At 38.1% G+C, this 21,273-nt stretch overlaps 1 protein-coding gene across 1 annotated transcript; it reads left to right on the top strand.

Moving 5' to 3' along the window:
* The first annotated feature begins 7,178 nt into the window (after positions 1 to 7,178).
* On the top strand, positions 7,179 to 8,225 carry LOC141510177 (vomeronasal type-1 receptor 1-like). The gene has a single exon (XM_074220219.1). It carries the CDS (start codon positions 7,224 to 7,226, stop codon positions 8,223 to 8,225), a length of 1,002 nt encoding a protein of 333 aa, XP_074076320.1. The 5' UTR covers positions 7,179 to 7,223.
* The last annotated feature ends 13,048 nt before the right edge of the window (positions 8,226 to 21,273 follow it).

Below are 21,273 nucleotides of genomic sequence, written 5' to 3'. Positions count from 1 at the left end.
TATACCTCAGGTGATACATCACAATATAATATAAATAAATATTAGAACAAATGACCACAACATTTACACACAATAATATGATGAAAAAATATTAAAATATCTTGTCAAGAATCATAACCATGAATAAAAACTGAATATTGAAATCCTGAATGGTAACTGAGTCACACAACAAGGCATAGAAACAATAACTCTGTAAAAGAATTTGATAACAATAATACAATTTATCCAGGTTTCCCAGAAGCAGCGAAATCGTTCCTCAGAAGTAGAGGAGCATTTCTTAAAACAAGCATTAAAAAACAGAAAGAGATGGGATCAGTTAACTCAAAATAGAATAGCAAAATTAACATAATAAGAAAAAGATATCTTGACAATTAAAGAATTATTTAAAAGATCAATGACGGAGACAACCGAAGTGAATCGCTCCTGAAAATCCAGCTTTATCATCAGCTTTGGCTGCCTTATCCCCTTGGACTGTCTACCTCTTTGGCCTCCATTCCCATATTTACCTTAGCTTTTCCGATTTGTTAGCTTATCCCTGAATATAATGTGTTTTATTTTTTTATTTCTCTTTTCATTTTGCTGTCATTTCCCATTGCTCATTAATTTGATGTTCTGTTCTTCATTTAAATCATATCACTTCAGCATGTCTCAACTTGATCTTTCCAAAGGACCAGAAATTAATCCTATATATCAAATCAGGGGTGAGCTTCAGATCTTTTCCCCTCTTATTTTTATATTTCCTCTTTTGTGGTCAATTTTTGTAAACATTTCCTATGGCCCAGAAGAAGTTTGGTCTTAAGCAGGATTATTTAGAAGAGGCCATAAGTTTTGTGCCCTAGTTTCTCCAGAAATTGGTTCAGTTCCAGATTTTTCCTTATCTTTCTTTTAAACTTCTCCAAAGTCTGGGTTGGTTGGTGATGGTTATGCTGGGCTCAAGCTACAGAACAGTCTACCACAGGTCCTAAACTGTAGCCCATGTGAACATTTGGAACAGTGATATCTCTAAATCTGCACATCTCACATTTCTTTTCAGCTACTGCAATTCTGCTTTGCTCATACAGCATATTATTTGATATGAACATGCCAGATTGGTTGGTCCTGGGCAGTAATGTTTTCCAGACTCCTTGAGGGAGCCCTTGAGAATGTTCTTACATAACTCCTTGTGACATCTATGTGAGTGTTTGCTCTGTGTGGGTTCTCCGTAGACTTTTAGGCATATAACACATAACATGCAACATGTTTGGCATTCACACAGAATGATCTGCTTGACAAAATGTGCTCTTTGTAGTAGAAGTGAAATTCGTGGCAGTCCAGTTTGAGAAAGGGCCTCAGTGTCCACTACCTTGTCTTGCTGGTTGATCCTCAAAATCTTGCTGATGAAATTTGGATGGCAGTGATTAAATTTCCTGCCATGGTGCTGATATACTCTCCAGGTTTCAGAGGCATAGTGTGAGGTCAGCCCAACAGGTCCACAGATCTACAGTTTGTTAAGCAGTCTAATACCGCTACTCTCCCTCACTTTCCTTCAGAGCCTCCCAAACACTGATCTAGGTCTCATGAAAGTCTACTGTCTGGGTGGCTAGGTGGTGCAGTGGATAGAGCACCAGCCCTGGAGTCCGGAGCCCCTGAGTTCAAATCCTGCCTCAGACCCTTAATAATTCCTAGCTTTGTGGCCTTGGCAAGCCACATAACCCCATTGCCTAGCCCCCGCCAAAACCACAAAAACAAAACAAAAAACAACCTAAAAAGTCTGCTGTGACTGTTACTGTTTCCTTATATTTACCTACGGTTTCTTTCATGAATTTGAATGCTAAAGCTTTTAGAGACTACAGTTTTATTACTGATACTAATATGTCATCAATTATTCCATTCAGCATAGATGCCCACTTGTTTATTCTCATTTTTTCAGCGTTTGGCATTGCTTTGTCTGACAGCAATCATGGCAACATTTGGGTTTTTGGTATGCACATGATGCTTGAGAAATTTTTGCCTCCTTCTCGGTTTCATTTTGTCTGTGTCTTTCTTGTAACCCGCAGATTGGAAGAGCTTTTTCATTTTAATGGATTGTTTAATTCATTCAGATTTGAAGTTTCAAGAGTTAGGTTTCTATTTTTCTCCTGCTGTCTCTAATTGGAATGTGGGTGATATGCAGAGTAATAAGCTGGTGTTTTTCTCTTTTTGTAGAGTTTGGTGTATTAGTTCTTCTCTTCTGTTTTTATCCAGTTATGTTTATGTGTGTTTGTGTGTGTCTGTTTGTATGTCTGCATGTGTGTGTGTGTGTGTGTGTGTGCTCTTTTCCCTTTCAACAAATCAAGGTCAGTAACTTTTTGCTTATTTGTTTTTTAAACACTGTGTACCTTTCAGCATTATTCATCTTCTCTTTCTGGCTAATAGAGATAGTCATTTCTGATTCCTTGCCCTTATGATCATCTGATTTCTCTCTTTTCTCTGTACCTGACAATTAAATTGCCAAAGTGTCTTTGAAAGTCTCTACCCTCTACTTACATTCTGCCACTGCCTTGTGGGGCTCAGACCATGGATTCTGGTTTTCAATTCTGTTTCATTCTCAGAACAACATCATTGTAAAGTCAGAGAGGACACTGCCCCATAGGAAGGACCTTTCTGCATCTCTAATCTAGACCCTGTACTGTTGACCTTTTCTCTGACATTCTCCTGAAAATTTCCTCCCTGTGTCCATGCTCTCCCATCCATGAATTCCAACTCCCCCATCCCTAAAAGAATATATGTTTGGACACCAAATTCCCAGGGCTCATTCAGAGTAAGGAACTTGTTTTACTACATTTACTGAAGTATTTGCTGGTAGGATTCCCTCCTGGTTCCAAGGTCAAGCTTCCAGCCCTCTGATCTTTTCATGTCTCTCTTCTCCTCACCCACTCCCCTCTATGCTCTTCTCTTTCTCAGAGAACACTTGAGGTTGCCTTCTCCTCACTGCTCACCCTTGACCTAACCTGGGCACATCACTTACTCCTCTTTAGCCTCTTCTCCCACCTTTCTATATACTCTCCATCAATGTAATATAGTCCAACAAAAAGAAGCATTATCCCATAGAAAGGGTTTCATCATGTTCTGTCCATTATTTATCCTCTCACTTGTTCATTGTCACCTCTACCACATTACTAACATTCTCCCTATCTCCTTCTACACATTTCCAAAGAAGTCTCTTACTGTATTTTCTGTTGTCACTCTTGCCGTCTTTACCTGCTTCATTTATTCACTTCTCCTGTATTTCTGTTATTTGAGGTGTGTAAGAAGCAAATAATCTACAGCTCTGATTCTCCTATCAAGCTTTGTTTTGATTTTTGTCTCTTTTAAGTCACTCAAGAAAAGGGTCTCATGATCTGCATTGTACTCAGTTTTCTGAGTTTTCTGGGTCAAAGAATGCTGAAATGCATTCCTTTATTTTGCAGTATTGATTCAGAGAATTAAAAGACTCCTTCATTAGATCTGGAGGTTCCATTATCTCTATTCCTACTGTGTTTTTATTTCCAGTTGATACATCTTTGAGATTTCATCTTGCTGAAGTACTTGGTAATTTCCAGTTTCCATAGACATATGCACACACACATGCGCACACACATCACATGCATACGCACACAAACACACACACGCACACACACAGGTACACACAAAATCAGGCACTCACATACACACAAGCACACAAACACATGCACACACACAAACACATGCACACACACAAACACGCACACACACACATGCACACACACAGACAAACAGACATTTCTCTTATCACTCACTTCCTGACTCTTTCCCCTGATTGTAGTTGCATGGAGGATTGGATCTGAAGGTTTCCGAGTCTTCTCCTGCACTCATGCTTCACTAGCTTAGGCCTTTGGAATATCTGACTTTTGGTTCATCACAGCTGGTCCCACTTAGTACTGTGCTGTGTTCTTTCTACCAGGTTGGTAGAATATGGGCATCTTCCCACTCCACCCATGAAGCATTCTGTCCTGGTGACTTATTCCATTCTCTCTGGTCTTCCATGATCTGTTCAAACCCCAGGTTCTTTTTGCAGCAACACTGATAGATCAGTAGAACTGGTCCTTCTAGATTGCAGCCAACAGGAGATTCTCACACCTGCAGAACTCAGCTGACTGTTGAGGTCAGCACAAGCTTCCAGAAGGTATGTCAAAGGACTGCAAAGATGAAGGGTAGGCCTGCTCTAAAAATGGATTTTTTTATGAACCTGTGTCTTGAACTTTGGTCTCCTAGTGCAGGTCCCCCGTCATTACTCAGAGTTCAGTGAGTATCAATCAGTTCCTAGTTTATGGGCATTTTTTAACCTTCCTTTGGATTCTCTATGTGTCCTATAGCATACAAAGAGCTGTAGCTTTGGTACATAAGTTTTATTTTGCATAGCTCCAAGGCCATGAAGACTGAGGACAAAGTCTAGTCCACTTCTGTTGCTCACATGACCACAATTTACAAGAAAATGTCCAGTGCAATCATCTGTCATCATCATCTGACTTTACACTGACTCTCCAGACTTTTGTAGCCATGACCCAATCAGGTATCTTCCTCCACCTTAGCTCCCTTGTACATATGTCTTCCTTCAGTGGAATGGAAGCTCCTCGAGGGCAAGGACTTATCTTTCTTTTCATTCTACTTCAAACTTCAACCTTGAACACAGTGCCTAGCATATAATAAGTGCTTACCAAGTATTTCTTGATTTGACTTGACAAGCAAAACCAAAACCTTTCTATATGAAAAACCTAATAAATCTGTTGACATGGTCAAAAAAGAAAAGGGACAAAAATGAAATCAATATAGGAAAAAATGCATATAGTAAAATCACAATACAGAAGTAAAGATAATAACCAGCACTTAGTACAGAAATATATAGCAGTAAAAATGAGAGCGATGAATGAGAACAGAAATGCAGTAGAGGCTTATTTCTGAAAATAAAAAAGAAACAAATCAACAGATATACAAGAAATATATTGCTGTATATGTATATACACATATATGCTGTATATACACATATATGTCTAAAAATCTGTATTAGAAATATAGATCCTAAATAATTCAATAATGGAATCTGAGATTACAGCAGAAAGTTTGACTGAATTAGGAAGGAAGAATTTATAAAAGAAAAATTTTTGTCTTGATCAAGGATAGGGAAATTCCAGCACATGTCGTATTGGTCTGATGTTGCTACAACAACTACAGTGCAGATTCAAAATTCAATAAAGCTAGGAGCTTTTTAGGGATGAATCAATTAAGTATTTTGTCAAATCAAGCCCATGGATGATGTCATAAATATGCAAATGACCCTTAGGAGAGAAAAGATTGCCTATGTTTGCTCTGGATGATTTACAGAAAAATTCATCAGAAAATTAAGGAGGACTTAATACTTGTTGTACATAAACTATTATTTTTAGTTTCATAAAATACTTTATGAAACATTTTTAAAAAACATACCATGGGGCAGTTAGTGGCATAGTGGAAAGAATACTGACCCTGGAGTCAGGAGGACCTGAGTTCAAATTCGACCTCAGACACTTAATAATTGCCTAGCTGTGTGATCTTGGACAAGTCATTTAACACCATTGCCATAAACAGACAAACAAAAAAATAAAGGAATGAATGAATAAATAAACAAAACTCCATGGAGTCCTAATACCTAATTGAGGAATGATTAAGCAAAAATATAGAACTATGGACAAATATAGCTATTGGATATTAATGCACATACATAATAAAATCCTAGTAAAAAGACTACAGTCATATGTCCAAATTTTAATTACCTTTACCAAATAAATTTATACTGAAATAACCAAAATGCTTCAGTGTCAGAAAAATAATTACCATAATTCCTTATATTATAAGGACAATAACCTAAATCACATAACTTCATTCAGAAAATAGAATATGACCTTCTAGGTTACTGCACAAGTTTAGAAGGGCCATTTGGAAGGGCCATTTCATTACAACATTTAGAATATATATTATAAAAAATAATAAAGGGTGAGGACAAAATAGAAAAAATATGTCATACAGGATGTTTAAACTCTCAGATATCCCCCAAAATCTGTAAATAGAAGGGATCCTTGAAGAGGACCAACTGGAGCAGAGGGAGATGGGGATATTTATACATAACCAAGAGTAAGGAAAAAATTAAACCTCCTTGAAAGTTTGTCTGGGTTGTGCATTTTTGCCTCCTTACACAATGCTATTTTGTCTAAAGGAGGGTGCGTAGCTATCTCTTTTTCTGGATTCAGGCATACACAGGGTAAGACAAGTTTTCTGGTTTCTAATCAATTGTGCTCCTGAGTTTGTATTTAACATATTTAGAGAAAATGTGCATTTCTTACAATAGTAAACAAAGTCTGATGTATTACCAGAAATTAGATTTTTGAAAACTATAAAGTTTCATAATTTCTAAAAGTCAAATCTAGCATTATTTATAACAGAATACCATATTAAATAAAAAGGAGGTATGTCCTTTTCCTCTCCTCCTATTTATATGGTTCCAAAGGTGCCTGGACTCTTGGGTGGCTTTTGGTAGGGGAAGTTTATGTAAGAATAGATTCTCCAGGTGCTACAATATTTTTCCCTATTAAATTTTTTCCCTATTAAATTCATTTTATTTGATTCAAGCCTCACATTTATTGGAAGGAAACTAATGAGGTAAATGAAATGCAAAGTATAACACCTGGGATCCAAAATTCTATTTCATAAATGTACAAGGGAGGCATGAAAAAATATAGAGAGAAAATACTTGTAGGTGTCTGGATTGTAAGTTCAGAATGAATTGGCAAGATAACAGATCTATTAAGGTCCCTCTGAGACAAGAGCCAGGTAGAGAAGTTTATTGAACCAAAAGAACTACAAAGTCATAATGCAAGTATCATTAAGTGCAACTGTCCCCGAAAGAGCAGCAAGCTAAGCCTAGAACAAAAGACTTTCTCCTCATTTTTAGTAGAAATACAGATCATGAAAGCAGAGCCTGCTGACCTTAGCTAAAAAAAAGAAGATACATGAAGCCAAAAATTTATGAACGACAAAAGAAATCATGAAAGATTGAAAGCAGAAACATTGTATAGACATGTCTGACTTGTATCTATCTGTGGTATAGAAGGAGCCATCTCATGACTCCTTTTCAGGTGGTAATAAAGTTCTGGTATTTTTCTCCAGGACCCATAGGATCAGACTGAAATTCTTCTCCTAAGGACACAAAGAACATGATTGCTGTGGACATACTCCTGAGTATTGCCTTCTTCTCCCAGGTTGGCATTGGGGCTCAGGGGAACTTCTTCCTAATTTATATCTTCAGTTTCCTTTTCTTCACTGGTCAGAATCTGAGGCCCATAGATCTGATTATCATTCAGTTGGCTTTGACCAACTCATTGGTGCTTCTCTCCAAGGGCTTCCTTCAAGGACTGGCAGCTTTGGGCGTGAAGAATCTTCTGGATGACATTAGCTGCAAAATTGTCTTCTATATTCACAGAGTGGCTTGGGGTCTTTCCCTTAGTATAACCTGTCTTCTGAGTGGTTTTCAGGCTATCATCATCAGTCCCCATCAGCCCAGATGGATAAAGCTGAAGACCAGAGTCCCAAGATACATCCTTCCTTCTATTCTTTTCTTCTGGCTTTTCCATATGCTGCAAAATATTATGATTCTTCAGAAACTTCAAAGATCAAGTGACAAGAGGAATAATTCAGGAACAATAGAGTACGGACACTGCTCTGTTAATGTCACCACTGATAGTGGGATCTCCTCCCCGGCCATTGTCTTTTTTATTCCTGATGCTATGGGTATAACTTTCATTAGTTTTACCTGTAGCTACAAGCTTTATCTCCTGCACAAGCACCACAAGAGGATTCAGCAGGTTCACACTAACAACTTTTTTCATAGAGCCTTCCCTGAGACCAGAGCCACCCAAATGATCCTACTGCTGGTGAGCACCTTTGTCACTTTTTACTTGCTCAGTTCCTTCTTGTCAATATATATGTATTCAGTGACTCCTAGCCCCTATGTGGTGCACAGCAATAACCTCCTGACTTCCTGTTTTCCCATGGTTAGCCCCTTTATGCTGATCCACAGTGACTCACAAATCCTCAGGTACTACAGCGCTGTCCGTGGTAGAAAAAGTCTACAGACTGAAATTGACTCCAGGAATACCCTGTCCCTTATCTATTCCCAGCCTCTAATCAAGGAGAAAAAGGTCCCTGGAAGGCCTTGAGAGAGAAGTATCAAAGCAGATCCAGAATCCTCAAGAAGCCATTTGGACTAAAAGGGACAGATGGGGGATCCAGTGACTGCAGTGGCAATGGAGTCAGGTCCTGAATTCAAGTGGAAGACTCCAGTTGCACTCTTTCTAAAATCTCAGGCCAACATGAAGGTGATAAAGAAAAGACCCCATCAAGTCTAACAGAAACTCAAGCAAGGACACGATTTACAACAACCATACTTAGTGATGTTCATTTTAGGTCTTCTCTTTCAAGAGGCACAATTTGCCATTTATTTATTTTAAAATTTCTTCTGGCCTTTGGCACAGTCTGACTTGCTGCAACTTTGAGGGGACCATCAGGATAAACTTTCATCTATTTTTCCTCACGGGTCCCTCAAGAGACAAATGGATTCCAAATATTCCCTCTTGCACATGGCACCAATGGAAAATAATAATATCTCTCCAAGTCTCATTTCCTTGGTAACCCTTGGCTCAAAGGGCTGCTTATGGGCCTTTCTTTCTTTATTGGTAGAGCGTAATTATTCAGTGCTCTGCATCTGTTAGAGCTGCGAACAAATAGGTGAGGGTAGGAGACAAGGGAGATCTTGGCTACTTGACTTCCAACTTTGAAGAGAAGGAAATGGAAAGGAAATAACAATTTGTTAAACACATTCTATGAGCCTGGGATTGTGCTAAGCATTTTAAAAAATCTTATTTGAATGTCACAATAACTCTTTGAGGTAACTGTTATTTTTTTTTCCATTTTGCTATTGAGGAACACGAGGCAGACAGAAGTCAAAGAACTTGTCCAAGGTCATATAGATTGTAAATATTGGAGGGCAGATTTGATCTAAGGTGTTCCTGCATCTAGACCCTATTCTCTATTCCTTATGCCATCTCCCTGCACAATAAAGAAGGAAATAAACATTTGTTAAGCACCTATTTTGTGTCCAAAATTACAGTAAACACTACATCTATTATCTCATCTCAGAGGCTATGCTCAACTCCAAGTTCTCTTCAGGTCTCTGATGGGATAAAAAGAATAAGTCACTGACATGTAGTGAAGTTGGCACTCTCTATAAAATATCCCTATGCTCATCTAACTGTTCTGGATACTTTGGAGAATATCCTCTCACTTGAGATCTGTGACTTTCCTCATTAAATGGAGTTCTTTCTTTCCCTATGGGAGAAATCATTTATCCTGTCTGATCAGGTATATCTTCTCCTTTGCATACATTCTCTAATTCCTGCTTTGATATCAAGTAGAAACAAATAAGTTTATTTGCCATCCACTCTGACATCATTTTGGATATCAAGAGTTGCAGGAAAAAGCTTTTAACAAAATGCAGTATCCATTCCTTTCGAAATCTGTGACATGATCAAATAGCAGACTGGATTAAAAAGCAAAATCCTACAATATGCTGCTTACAAGAAATTCATTTGAAGCAGAGAGATACATATGGAGTAAAGGTAAAAGGTTGGAACAGAATATATTTTGTTCCAGCTAAAGTGAAAAAGGCAGGGGATAGCAATCCTTATCTCAGACAAAGCAGCTATAAAAATAGATAGCATTAGAGGAGATAAGGAAGGAAACTATATACCCCTAAAAGGTACCAGAGACAATAAAGTAATCTCAAAACTAAATGTGTAGGCATCCCATTGAACAGCATCTAAATTCTTAGAGGAGAAGTTGAAGTAGTTCTAGGAAGACATAGACAGCAAAATGCTACTAGTGGGAGACCTCAACCTTCCACTCTCAGATTTAAATAAATCTAACCATGAAATAAACAAGAAGGAAGTTAAGGAGGTAAATAGATTGTTAGAAAACCTAGATATGATAGACTTATGGAAGAAACTGAATGGGGATAGAAAGGAAAAGACTTTCATTTCTGCAGTACATGGCACTTACACAATAAATGACAATGTACTAGGGTATAAAAACCTAATGATTAATTGCTTAAAGGCAGAAATAGTGAATACATCTTGCCCACATCATAATGTAATAAAAATCACATGCAGTAATGGACCAGGGAGATATAGACTCAAAACTAATTGGAAACTAAATAATCTCTTTTTAAAGAATGAGTGGATCAAACAACAATTTATAGAAAGAGTTAATTATTTCCTCCTAGATAATGACAAGAACTAAACAACATACTAAAACCTACGATATACACTCAAGGCCGCTGTTAGGGCACATATTATATCTTTAAATGCTTACATGAATAAATTAGAGAAAACCCTTGAAAGCATTGGTGTAAATGGATTCTTCCTTAAAATGACAAATGGCATCTACATCAAACCATGGGCAAATACTATGTGTAATGAGGATAAGCTAGAAGCCTTCCCAATAGCATCAGGAGTGAAACAAGGATGCCTGTTATTGTCAGTACTGTCCAATGTTATATTAGAAATGCTAGCATAAGAGAAGAAAAAGAAATTAAGGGGGTCACCATGGGCATGGAAACAATTAACATGTTACAAATAATGTGACAACATAACTTGGAAAATTCTAGAGGTTCAGCCATAATGTAGTTTAAAAAATTAATAACTTTAGCAACATTGCAGGATATAAAATAAATTTAGATATATCATTGGTATGTCTATATATTACCAACAAAATCCTGCAAGAAAAAGTTCTAAAAGACCCTCCACTTAGGGCAGCTAGGTAACACATTGAATAGAGACTGGCACTTACGGCTTATGAAAAAACAAGAGATAAAGAACATTGTGAAATAGAAATGCATGTTTCTAATTACATTAAATTGAATGTGTTTTGTACAAATAAAAATCAATGTAACCACGATTCAAAATTCTGAAGAAAATTTATAGTTTATCAGATAAAAGTCCAAAGTTCCAAATTTATAAAAATTTTGTCAAATTTTTAAGAACATGAATCATTCCCAATTGACAAATTGTCAAAGGATGTGAACAGACAATTTTTATGAAAGCATTCTATATATGGGTATTTAAAATGATTTAAACATTATTGATTAAAGAAATCCAAAGTAAAAGATCTTTGAGATATCATCTCACACCTATTGGTTAAAATGAGAGATGTGGGAAATAATAAATGTTGGAGGGAATATGAAAAACCTGGGAAACTAAAAAATACACTCTTGCTAGAATCAAGAACTGATCCAACCATTTTGAAGAGCAATCTGCAATTTTACCCAGAGAGTTATTAAACTGCCTGTATATACATTTTGCCCCACTATTAGGTCTGTTTACTAAGGTAATCAGGGAATAAAGAAAAGACCTGATACCGGATACAATACTTGTGGCAGCTCTATCTGTAATGCCAAAGGATTTGAAATTGCCCATCACTTGGGGAATGTTGAATATGTTGTATTATATGATTGTGATGGAATATTATTGAGAAGTAAGAAATAATGAGCAGGTTGATTTTAGAAAAATATGAAAAGACTTGCATAAAATAATGATGCATGAAATATGCAGAACCAAAAGACATTGGATACAGTGACAGCAATATTGTTTTTAAAGAATAACAGCAAAATTCTGTTATGATCAACTATGATGTAATTGCTTATCTCAGCAGAACAATCGTCAAAAACAATTGGAAAGGACTTGTGATGGAAAATACCATCCGTAGGAAGAAAAGAAACTATGAGGTCTTAAAGTGGAACAATGTTTAATATTTTCAATTTTATTATATGTTTTTAAAATTTTGAATTTTAGTCTTCTCATGATATTCTATTTTTGATTTGATTGTCTTTCCATAATATGATTGAAATGGATTTATGTTTAATATGGTTCTACATTTAAAACCTATATTAGATTGTTTTCTGTCAGGGGAGGGGGAAGGAAGAAAGAGAGGAAGACAAAACCTTCCAAAATGATTATTGAAAACTATCTTTGCAAGTAGTTGTAAAAATAATAAAAACATAATAAAAAATGCCTGGGAATGATTTAATATTCTGGGTATTGTAAATATTCAGATCAACTACAAAGGACCTATAAAAGAAGCTGCCATTCACGTTGAGAGAAAAAATTGATAAATAGAATTATTCCTGGCTACCTTTACACAGTATTACAAGAGGTAAATATATTGAGAGAGGGAGAAAAACAGAGAGAGAGAAAGAGAGAGACAGAGAGAAACAGAGAGAGACAGAGAGAGACAGAGAGATAGAGAATAGAAGACAAACAATGAAGAATAACATCCAGTGATTTGACCTCTGCCCGATATTTAATAATCCTTTAATGCACATTTCTTGCAATGATTGACTAACTCCCAATGTGGAGTTACAGAAGAAGCCTTAAACCATCTCCTGGAGACTGGGTTTCATAAATATGTTACGGCAGATCTCCTATATATCCTTTATCACTCATCAAGGCTTCTACATTTTGAGGTTGTAATTATATGAATTGTTATTTGTTTATTTCATGAAATATCATCAAATTGGTGTGTGGAGATAAGATAAAAGAATAAAGGCAGAGACATTATCAAGATCTCCCCAAATCACTAGAAATATGACCTTAAACAAATTCTAGAATGGCAAAACCCACAAAAAGTCATATTGCAACAATTCTCTTGCCCAAGAAAACTTGATAGATTGGTGGAAAGAGGCTGTTGCACCTGGATAAGAAAGGACCTGCAGGGTAGTGTAGGTGTTACAAGAGTGAACTGGCCCCAGTTAGCCAGGAACAGACTGTGGCACAATTGTGTCAGTGGGAACAGTAGTGATTTCTAGACCACTCAATCCAGGAATTACCTAGGACAACTCAGAAAGTCAGCAGAAAAGTCTGCCACCCCAAGAGAAAGTAAAACACAGTTCAGGGAAAGTCTCAACAATGCACGCAGATGCCAACAGACTAGGAAAAGGTCTCAGGAGTCATTGAAGAAGCAGCAGCAGCAGCAACTGGAACATCAAAAGCTCTAAATTCATGAATTGGAAGGGGGTCAGAAGGATATTAGAGAGGTCTCTTTGCTAGAGCTGAGGCAGGACTCTGTTACTTTGCCCATACTCAGATCTGTTGCAGTCAGGGGTCCCAATCCCAGTAAAAGGAGCAGAGCCACAAAAGAGCTCGCTACCATAGCAAAGCAAGGATTCTCCTCCTAACATAAACAGTTACTATCATAATCATTATGATCAAAATACACACTCAAAAGAAGATAACAAAATCATGCATACAAAGCTTCTAAGAAAAATAGGAATTAGTCTCATGCCATGGGGAGCCCCCAATTTTTGTATTCAAGTATGGGAGGGAGGGCAAAAGTTGGGAATAGAAATAAAAGGGATTTGAGTCAATCATGAAATCTGAGACTGTGTCTTAGGGAAAAAAAGTGCAAAGAAATTCTAAAGAAAATAACATCTTAAAAACCAAACTGCGGAATGTCAAATGGGAGGAAAAAGTCCAAAAATACTACTGGAGAAAAATATCTTAAAAAAGCAGAATTCACAAAACGGAAAAAGAGACTTAAAAAGCTACTGAAGGAAATAATTATTTAAAAATATAGACTGGAGCAGAGGGAAATTAATGGCTTTGTGAGAAACCAAGAAATAATAAAATAAAATCAAAAGAATGAAAACCTTGAACAAAATGTGAAATATCTCATTGGAAAAGCAGCTGACACTGGAAAATAGATGAAGAAGAGATCATTTGAAACCTGCTGAACTACCTGGGAGCTAAGATATATTAAAAAAAGAGAGATCAAAGATGTTCAAGAAATAATCAAGGAAAACTGTCCTGATATTCCAGTAACAGATGGTAAAAGAGAAATTGAATGAATCGACCAATCAACTCCTGAAAGAGATTCTAAAATGAAAACTGCCAAGAATATTATACTTTAGTTTTAGAGCTCCTAGATGAAAGAGAAAATATTCCAAGCTGCCAGCAAGGAACAATTATCATGAGCTGTAGTCAGGATAACACAAGATACAGCAGCTTCTACATTAAGGTGTCAAAGGACTTGGAACGTGACTTCCTGAAAGACCAAAGAGATTAGATTGGAGCCAAGAAACAACTACTAACAAAATTGAATATATTTGCTTTCAGTGGAAAAGATGGACATTTAATGAAATAGGGGTCTTTCAAGCATTTCTGCTGGAAAGACCAGAGCAGAACAGAATATCTGTCCTTCAACTATGAGACTCAAGTGCATCATAAAAAGATACAAAGGAAAGGAAATTAATGGTGTGAGATGTTTATATTCCTGCATGGGAAAAAGATATTGAAACCTTATAAAATTTCTCATTTCTTAGGGTAGTTAAAAGAAACACATATAGAGAAGCAAAGGTGGGAGGTGAATAGGAAGGGCTAATATATTTTTTTCAACGGAAGGTAAGGAGTGAGAGAGGACTGTACTAGAAGGAAGTTTTGCTTGAATGTACATTTTAGCCTAGATCAGATAACTTGCTTTTCTCAATAACACAGAGTGGGATGTGAAGAAGGAAGAGAACTAAGAACTCCAAGTATGCAAATGAAGATTAAAATAGGATTTTGCATGTAACTGAGCAACATAAAATGAAGCATCAAAAAAAAAGAAGAAATAGAACCAAACTGAGCAAAGGTTCAAGTGACAGTGTTCTATTCCTAATGCCAGGTCATTCCTCTCAATCCCATAGGACAAAAGTTGGTACAATACTGTCTTTTACAGAGAAAAAAAATAAGTCATATACTAAATAGGTTCATTTGGGTTGGATTGAGGAGGTCTTGGACACAAATATCTGCAACTTGTGTTTTCCAATAGATCCTTCTGATTCTGATGACAATCCCCCTTAACAAGAATTCAGGAATATCATTCCTAATGCTTTTGTCCTAAGTAGTCTCTTCTTCTCTCAGGCAGGGATTGGGTTTTGGGGAATTTCTTTCTTACCTACTCAGTTCTATGTATTCCTCACTGGATGTAACCTAAAATCTATAGGAAGGATTTTGCTCAATTGGTCTTGACAATTTTTTGGTGTTTCTTTCCGAGGACATTCCTTACACAATGGCAGTCTTGGATCTGAAGAATCTCATGGATGTCACTGGCTGTGAAATTCTCTTTTGCCTTCAGAGAGTGGCTCCAAGTCTCACCCTGAGCAGGAGCTGCTTTCACAGTGACTTTCAGGCCATCAGCCCCATGAATTCCAACTGGCTAAAGTTTCAATAAAGAACCCCAAAACGTAGCACTCACTCCTTCTCTCCTGCTGTATTCTACTTGTTTTGAAATTTGCTTTATTTCCGGGAGAATTAACGTGTTAACAGACAAGAAACATTCCTGAGATACAGGACATTGGCTGGTGGTCTCATTTAATTGTCTCCATATGGCACGGCTCACTATTTCTAATCATGTCCCTTTTTCTGATGCTGTATATTTGGGTGTCATGGTATTTATTCAGGTTCGACATGGTGTTTCTTCTGCATAGACATCACAAATAACTTCATTAAATTGGAATTATCTTTATCCCTTCCAGAATCTCCCCTGAGACAAAAGTCAACAAAGCCATCCTACTAGGAGTTAGTACCTTGGTCTTTGCTCATTTAATCCTATTGTGATAGCACATAAAACGCTCCCTCACACACGCGCACAAAGCATTTCCACACGGGTTGAGAACAAATCTCTGCCTCCCTAACTCCATAGTTTCTTAGATGTTAGTGGAGCTGCTGATAAGCAGTTACTCACAAGATCCCAGGTGCTTCTGTGGTGAGTAAAGCTTAGATCTTGATTCTAATTCCAGATTAGATCTGGCTTCTTCAGATCAGGCGATTTTCTTTCAGGATCTGTTTTCCATCACTATCCAGGCAGATCACTTGAAGGTTCCAGTTAGAGGCAAGAAACCTCCACATCAAATGAATTCTAAATCAGTCCCCCAGATATTGCCTCCCCCTACCATGTCCAAGAAGAAGGGATATGTGAGGGTATTCCGTGGAGGATCCAGAGAAGCAATTGGGGTCAATGATGTTTAAAATTATCATTCTAATTCTCATCCATAACCTCCTAGAAGATTACAAATGGTGGTTCCTACTACAGAGTCTGTACCACAAATTAATATTCCTGGAGAAAAGAGACATTAAACTGAGGAAGGGGAGAAAAGAACAAAAGGAAGATGGGACTATTCATGTATCTGAGGTGAAAGGGAAAGAAGAAATGAAAGAGGTGGAGCTTAATTATTGCCAGGTAATGAGAGAGAAAAACACCTGGAGGAAAAGCATTCCATAGATGATGTGCAACCTGAGCAAACAAGAGAGATTAAGTGCTGATAATACTGTGCCTAGAGTGATCAAATGTCCATTTGTTTTATTTCCTCATCCACTCAGATCAGCATACATCTATGTTTTCATCCACGTTTTTCATGACAGTATAGAATAGAATAGGATTAAGATGGAAATTCCTGGAAACTACCACCTTCAAAGTTCCATTCACTCATTTCTGAATATTTTGTAGCTTCTTCAACTCAATAGTTCTTAATGTACTAATTCTTTTCTCATCTCTTAGAAATACTTGGATTGGTAGATTTTCTGAAAAAGTTTTGGGAATATGAATGGATAATAAGTTCAATTTGAGACAATAAGATGCTAATTTGGGCACAATGAATCCCACTTCTGACACCAGAAAGGTCAGGAGGGGGGAGTTCACCCCTCAGATACTAAGAAGATCAAGTGGAGTTGAAAGCAAAATGGACTTCCTAAAAGGAAATCAGAGACTAGAGACAGCCAAATACAAGGTATGAGAGAGAGGTCACAGCCTAGGAGTAACAGGAGAAACTTAAATTTGAAAACCACAAAAGGGAGGTTCAGGGAGGGGTTAAAGTGGAGAGTGGACAGTCTTTTCCAGGAACATGTGGGACACAGAAGTTTTGCAGCAATGGCAGGTGACAAGGCTGGCTTTGGTTTTTGGTTATTTTATAAAGTGAAGACATAGATGAGGTGAGATGATTGGTGAATATGAGAGGTTTTGACAATAAATTAGGTGAGAACAGTACAACAGAAGATTCAAAGATGATATCAGGGTCCAGGCCAAAGTGAGTGGGTGGAGAGAGATAAGTAACAGGAAAGTTAGAATCTGAGTGTTTGGGGTAGACACTGAAGATGATATGGTTCTGCAACATCCAAAGTCTAAAGGGCAATTAGAGGCAGAGATTAGTGGCCAGGAGAGAGATTAGAATGTTTATATATCTGAATCACAGCAAAGAGATAATTCTCAATCTATAATCTAGTACCACTAGGGAAGCTGGTATGCAGGAAGAAAAGAAGGAGCCCAGGGCAGACTTTGGGGAATAGCCTTTGGTAATGGACACAACTTGGAGAAAGATCTAACAAAGAAAACTCAGAAGTCACAGGCAGAGAATTAAGAGTTCCAGAAGAGAATCCTCTTAGTGAAAATCTAGAGATAAGAAAGGGTTCAGGAGAAGAGAGTGCTTCCCAGTCTGGAAAGCCATAGGGAGATCAAGAGGGATCAGCTCTGAGAAGAAGCCACTGGATTTAATAAACAAGACATCATTACTAACTTTAGAGGAAACCGTTTCAGGTAAATGATGAACTCAGCAGTCAGATTATAGGGGGTGAAGGAGAGAGTGACAAAACTAAAACTGAAAGTCCTTTGGAAGATAGTCATAGTGGGGATTAGCACCAAGTTTGACAGATGAAAAGAGCCTCATATAGAAGAGTAAGGAGAACAATTGTGGGTTACTTCAGGGCAACAGATGGAGTGCCAGCAATGGAATCATGAAGTTCATGTTTCTTAACTGTGTGACCCTGGGCAAGTCACTTCACCCTGTTTCCCTCAGTTTCCTCAACAGTTAAATGAATCAGAGGAGGAAAAGGCAAACTATTCCAGTAGCACAGTCAAGAAACCTCCAAATGATATCAAGAAAGGTCAGTGACAACTGAAAGGTCCAACCAACTTATCCACTCCACCATCTTGAAATTCTATGGGGCCAAACTATGGCATTTGGCATCAAATTACTTTTTAATAATGAACAATTAGTATTACCTTATACCCATTATTTTGGTGAAGTTTAAGAGAGTCTGAAGATCTGGTAGATAGGCGAGACAGACACACAAGGCCTGATTGGATAACAGGAAGAAGTCTTCCTTGACCTAGAAGCAAAGCTATGAAGGACAGGGACCCTTGAGAAATCAAGACAGGGATCTCACTGCTCACAGAATGGCAGTGCTAGGAAGTTAGGAAATCCCACCTGAAGGGTGTAGAGTCTTACTCCACCCTTCAAACAGACATTGAAGTCTAAGGAAGTGGAATCACAGTGAGTGTTTCTGCAGATTTAACATATTAGAAAATGTTGTAAGCACTTTTGATGCAACTGAGGAGGAGGAGGAGGAAACTCCTCCCTGGGGGTACAATGCAGTCAGGGCAATTGAGGATCTATACTGGACGGGAAAGTACTGAGAGATCCCCAAATCCAATCCTGTGGACAGATACAGGCCCTCATTTATCAAGTCAAGTCATTACCAGCTGATCTCCATCCCTCCCCTGGCTCACCTTCCTGTACCCTCTCCCTCTGAGGACAGAAAAGTTTCCTGCCTAGTATTCCTGCTGCTTGTTTGGTACTTTTAACTTTTCATCAGTAATGACTGTTGAGGAATTGTGGATAATCAATAATAATTACTCCTGTGCTTCACACCTTAGAGACATCCAGACAGCCCTGTGTTCCTTTTCAGGTGACAGGATTATTACTGGTCTGGGGGCAGATCAGACCAGGGAATCATGACTCTTATAAGAAGAGCCCAGGATGGGAGCCCCATATGTTCACTCAGAGAAGCCAATGCAAGTCCACCTCCACTCCCAGAGCCATCCTCAGGCTCAGAAGCAGAGGCAGCAGCCAGGTGAGTTTCTTTCTTTGCTTCAGCCTCAGCTACCAGGGAGAGGATGTCCAGGCAGGAAGTAGAGGGTCACAGGAGTAAGCCCAACTTGATTGTTGCAGACAGGAGAGTAATAGGTAAAACCCTCTGAACCAAGGACTGGGATTTTTCTCTTCAGAATTTAAGAGGAATGTTGGCGAGTCTGATTCCTCCTCTAAGGCCAGAGCAGTTCTCTCTCCTTCTCCTGGTCAGAGCTGTCAGAAGTCGCTGAGGTTCTCTCTTCCCACTATTTATGGATTTGGGGCCATATTTGCTTGTCTTCCTCTATGTTACTTACTCTGGCAGATAAATCTTTAGCTTGTGAGACATTACAAGAACAAGGAAAATGTCTATGAAATAAATGAAGGGAGGGGGAAGCTAGCTGGTGCAGTGGATAGAACACCAGCCCTGGAATCAGGAGTACCTGAGTTCAAATCTGGCATCAGAAATTTGATAATTGCTGAGCTGTGTAACCTTGGGCAAGTCACTTAACCCCACTGTCTTAAATAAATTTTTTTTAAAAAATTCAAATAAAGAAGTGTCTGAACACCTCTTTCTCATGTGTATGTACAGATCATGATGATCTTGTCCACTACAATCTGTATCAGAAGCTCTTTGTGGGACTGTGGAAGTGATTGGAAAGAAAAGGTCATTAATGCTTCTAAAGTAGTGCATTACACATTGATTCAGAAAGACATGAGTTCAAATTCCAAATACTACCTTTGTGACCCTAGGCAACTAACCTCTCTACCTTAATTTCCTTATTAGTAAACTAAAATGTCCACTAAGGTGGCTTCTGGCTCTAAGTCAATGAGCTTCTGATCCTGTAATCATGATTGCTGATATTTAATAGCAATTGCTCTCCAAATGAGTGATTTTCTTATAAGCTAGATAGGTGGGGTAGTGGATAGAGCATCAGCCCTGGAGTCAGGAGGACTTGAGTTCAAAGATGTTCTCAAGCACTTGACATTTATCTTCAGAACTAGAATATTACAAGAGATTGCTCCTTGGGGACAGTTATGTCGAGCAAATCACCATGTCAAAAAATCCCTTCCTGTACTGCTCATTTCCCAATGCAGTTTTTCTCCTCTGCATAACTTGCTTTCACTGGGTAGCAGCAAGGAGAAGAAAGTCTGTCTCCAGGGTCTTCCATTTGCTTCCTCATCATTTTTGACAACTCTTCTCGGGTTCCTTCTGACTATCCCATTATTACTAAGTGATCGTCCGGTTTGGGAAGGTCTGAGTTAGTCCTAGCCTGTGTGACTCAGGAAGATGATAAAGACCTCAGTTATCGGGGTGAGAAATAACTGCCTCTGGAGGCCTGAGAAAGGATTCATAAGATAAAAGTCTTCTTCTCTTCTTCCACTGACTTTTCCAGCATGCTTTATCACCAGCTAGCTTCTCTGGAGGGGAGGGGCTTCGATGGGAGAGTAGATGGGAAGGAGATGGGCTCTAGATGGAAAGGTTTATTAAGCACCTAGGATTTTCTGGGAGCTGAGATTAGCTCACCTTATTCACACAAAAGCCTTGAAAGAAAGATACTATGATTTCCCCATTTTACAGTTGAGGAAACTGAGGCAAAGCAGTGACTTCCCAAGGGTCACTTAGCTAGTAAGTGAACACATTTCAATTCAGGACTTCTTGACTTCTCACCCAGCACAGATAATATATTACCTAGCTGTCTCTATGTGAAAAGGCTTCAAGGTCATTTCCACCAAATCTGTCCAAAGCATTATAAAACTCTGCATACTCTTTGATTCGGTAATACCGTTGCCAGATCTGTATCCAAAGTGGAGAAAAGAAAAGGATCTGAATGTCCAAAAACCTTTATAGCAGCTCCCTTTATGGTAGTAAAGAATGGAAAATTGAGGAGGTGCCCATCCATTGGGGAGTGTCTGGACAAGCTGGGGGATGAGATGGCAATGAAATATCATTGTGTGATAAGAAATGCCAAGCAAGAAGATTTCAGAAAGCTCTAGATAGATCTACGACCTGGTACACATTGGAGTGATAGTATTCACAGTCACATTGTATAATGAAGAATTGGGAAATGACTTACCATCCTCAGATGCCTTAACATTCCCAAAGGACTCAGGATGAACAATATTATCCACCTCAGAAAAAGGACTGAATTTGGAATAGACCTGAAGTTTACTGTTTTTTTCTTTTTTCTTCCTTTGTGTCTTCCTTCCTTCCTTTATTTTTATTTGAATCTCCTTGCACTGAATGACCAACATGAAAATGATTTACACAATTT

This window comes from Macrotis lagotis, chromosome 1, assembly GCF_037893015.1.
Source record: "Macrotis lagotis isolate mMagLag1 chromosome 1, bilby.v1.9.chrom.fasta, whole genome shotgun sequence".
NCBI lineage: Eukaryota > Metazoa > Chordata > Mammalia > Peramelemorphia > Peramelidae > Macrotis > Macrotis lagotis.
This window is presented reverse-complemented; position numbering and strand designations above follow the sequence as displayed.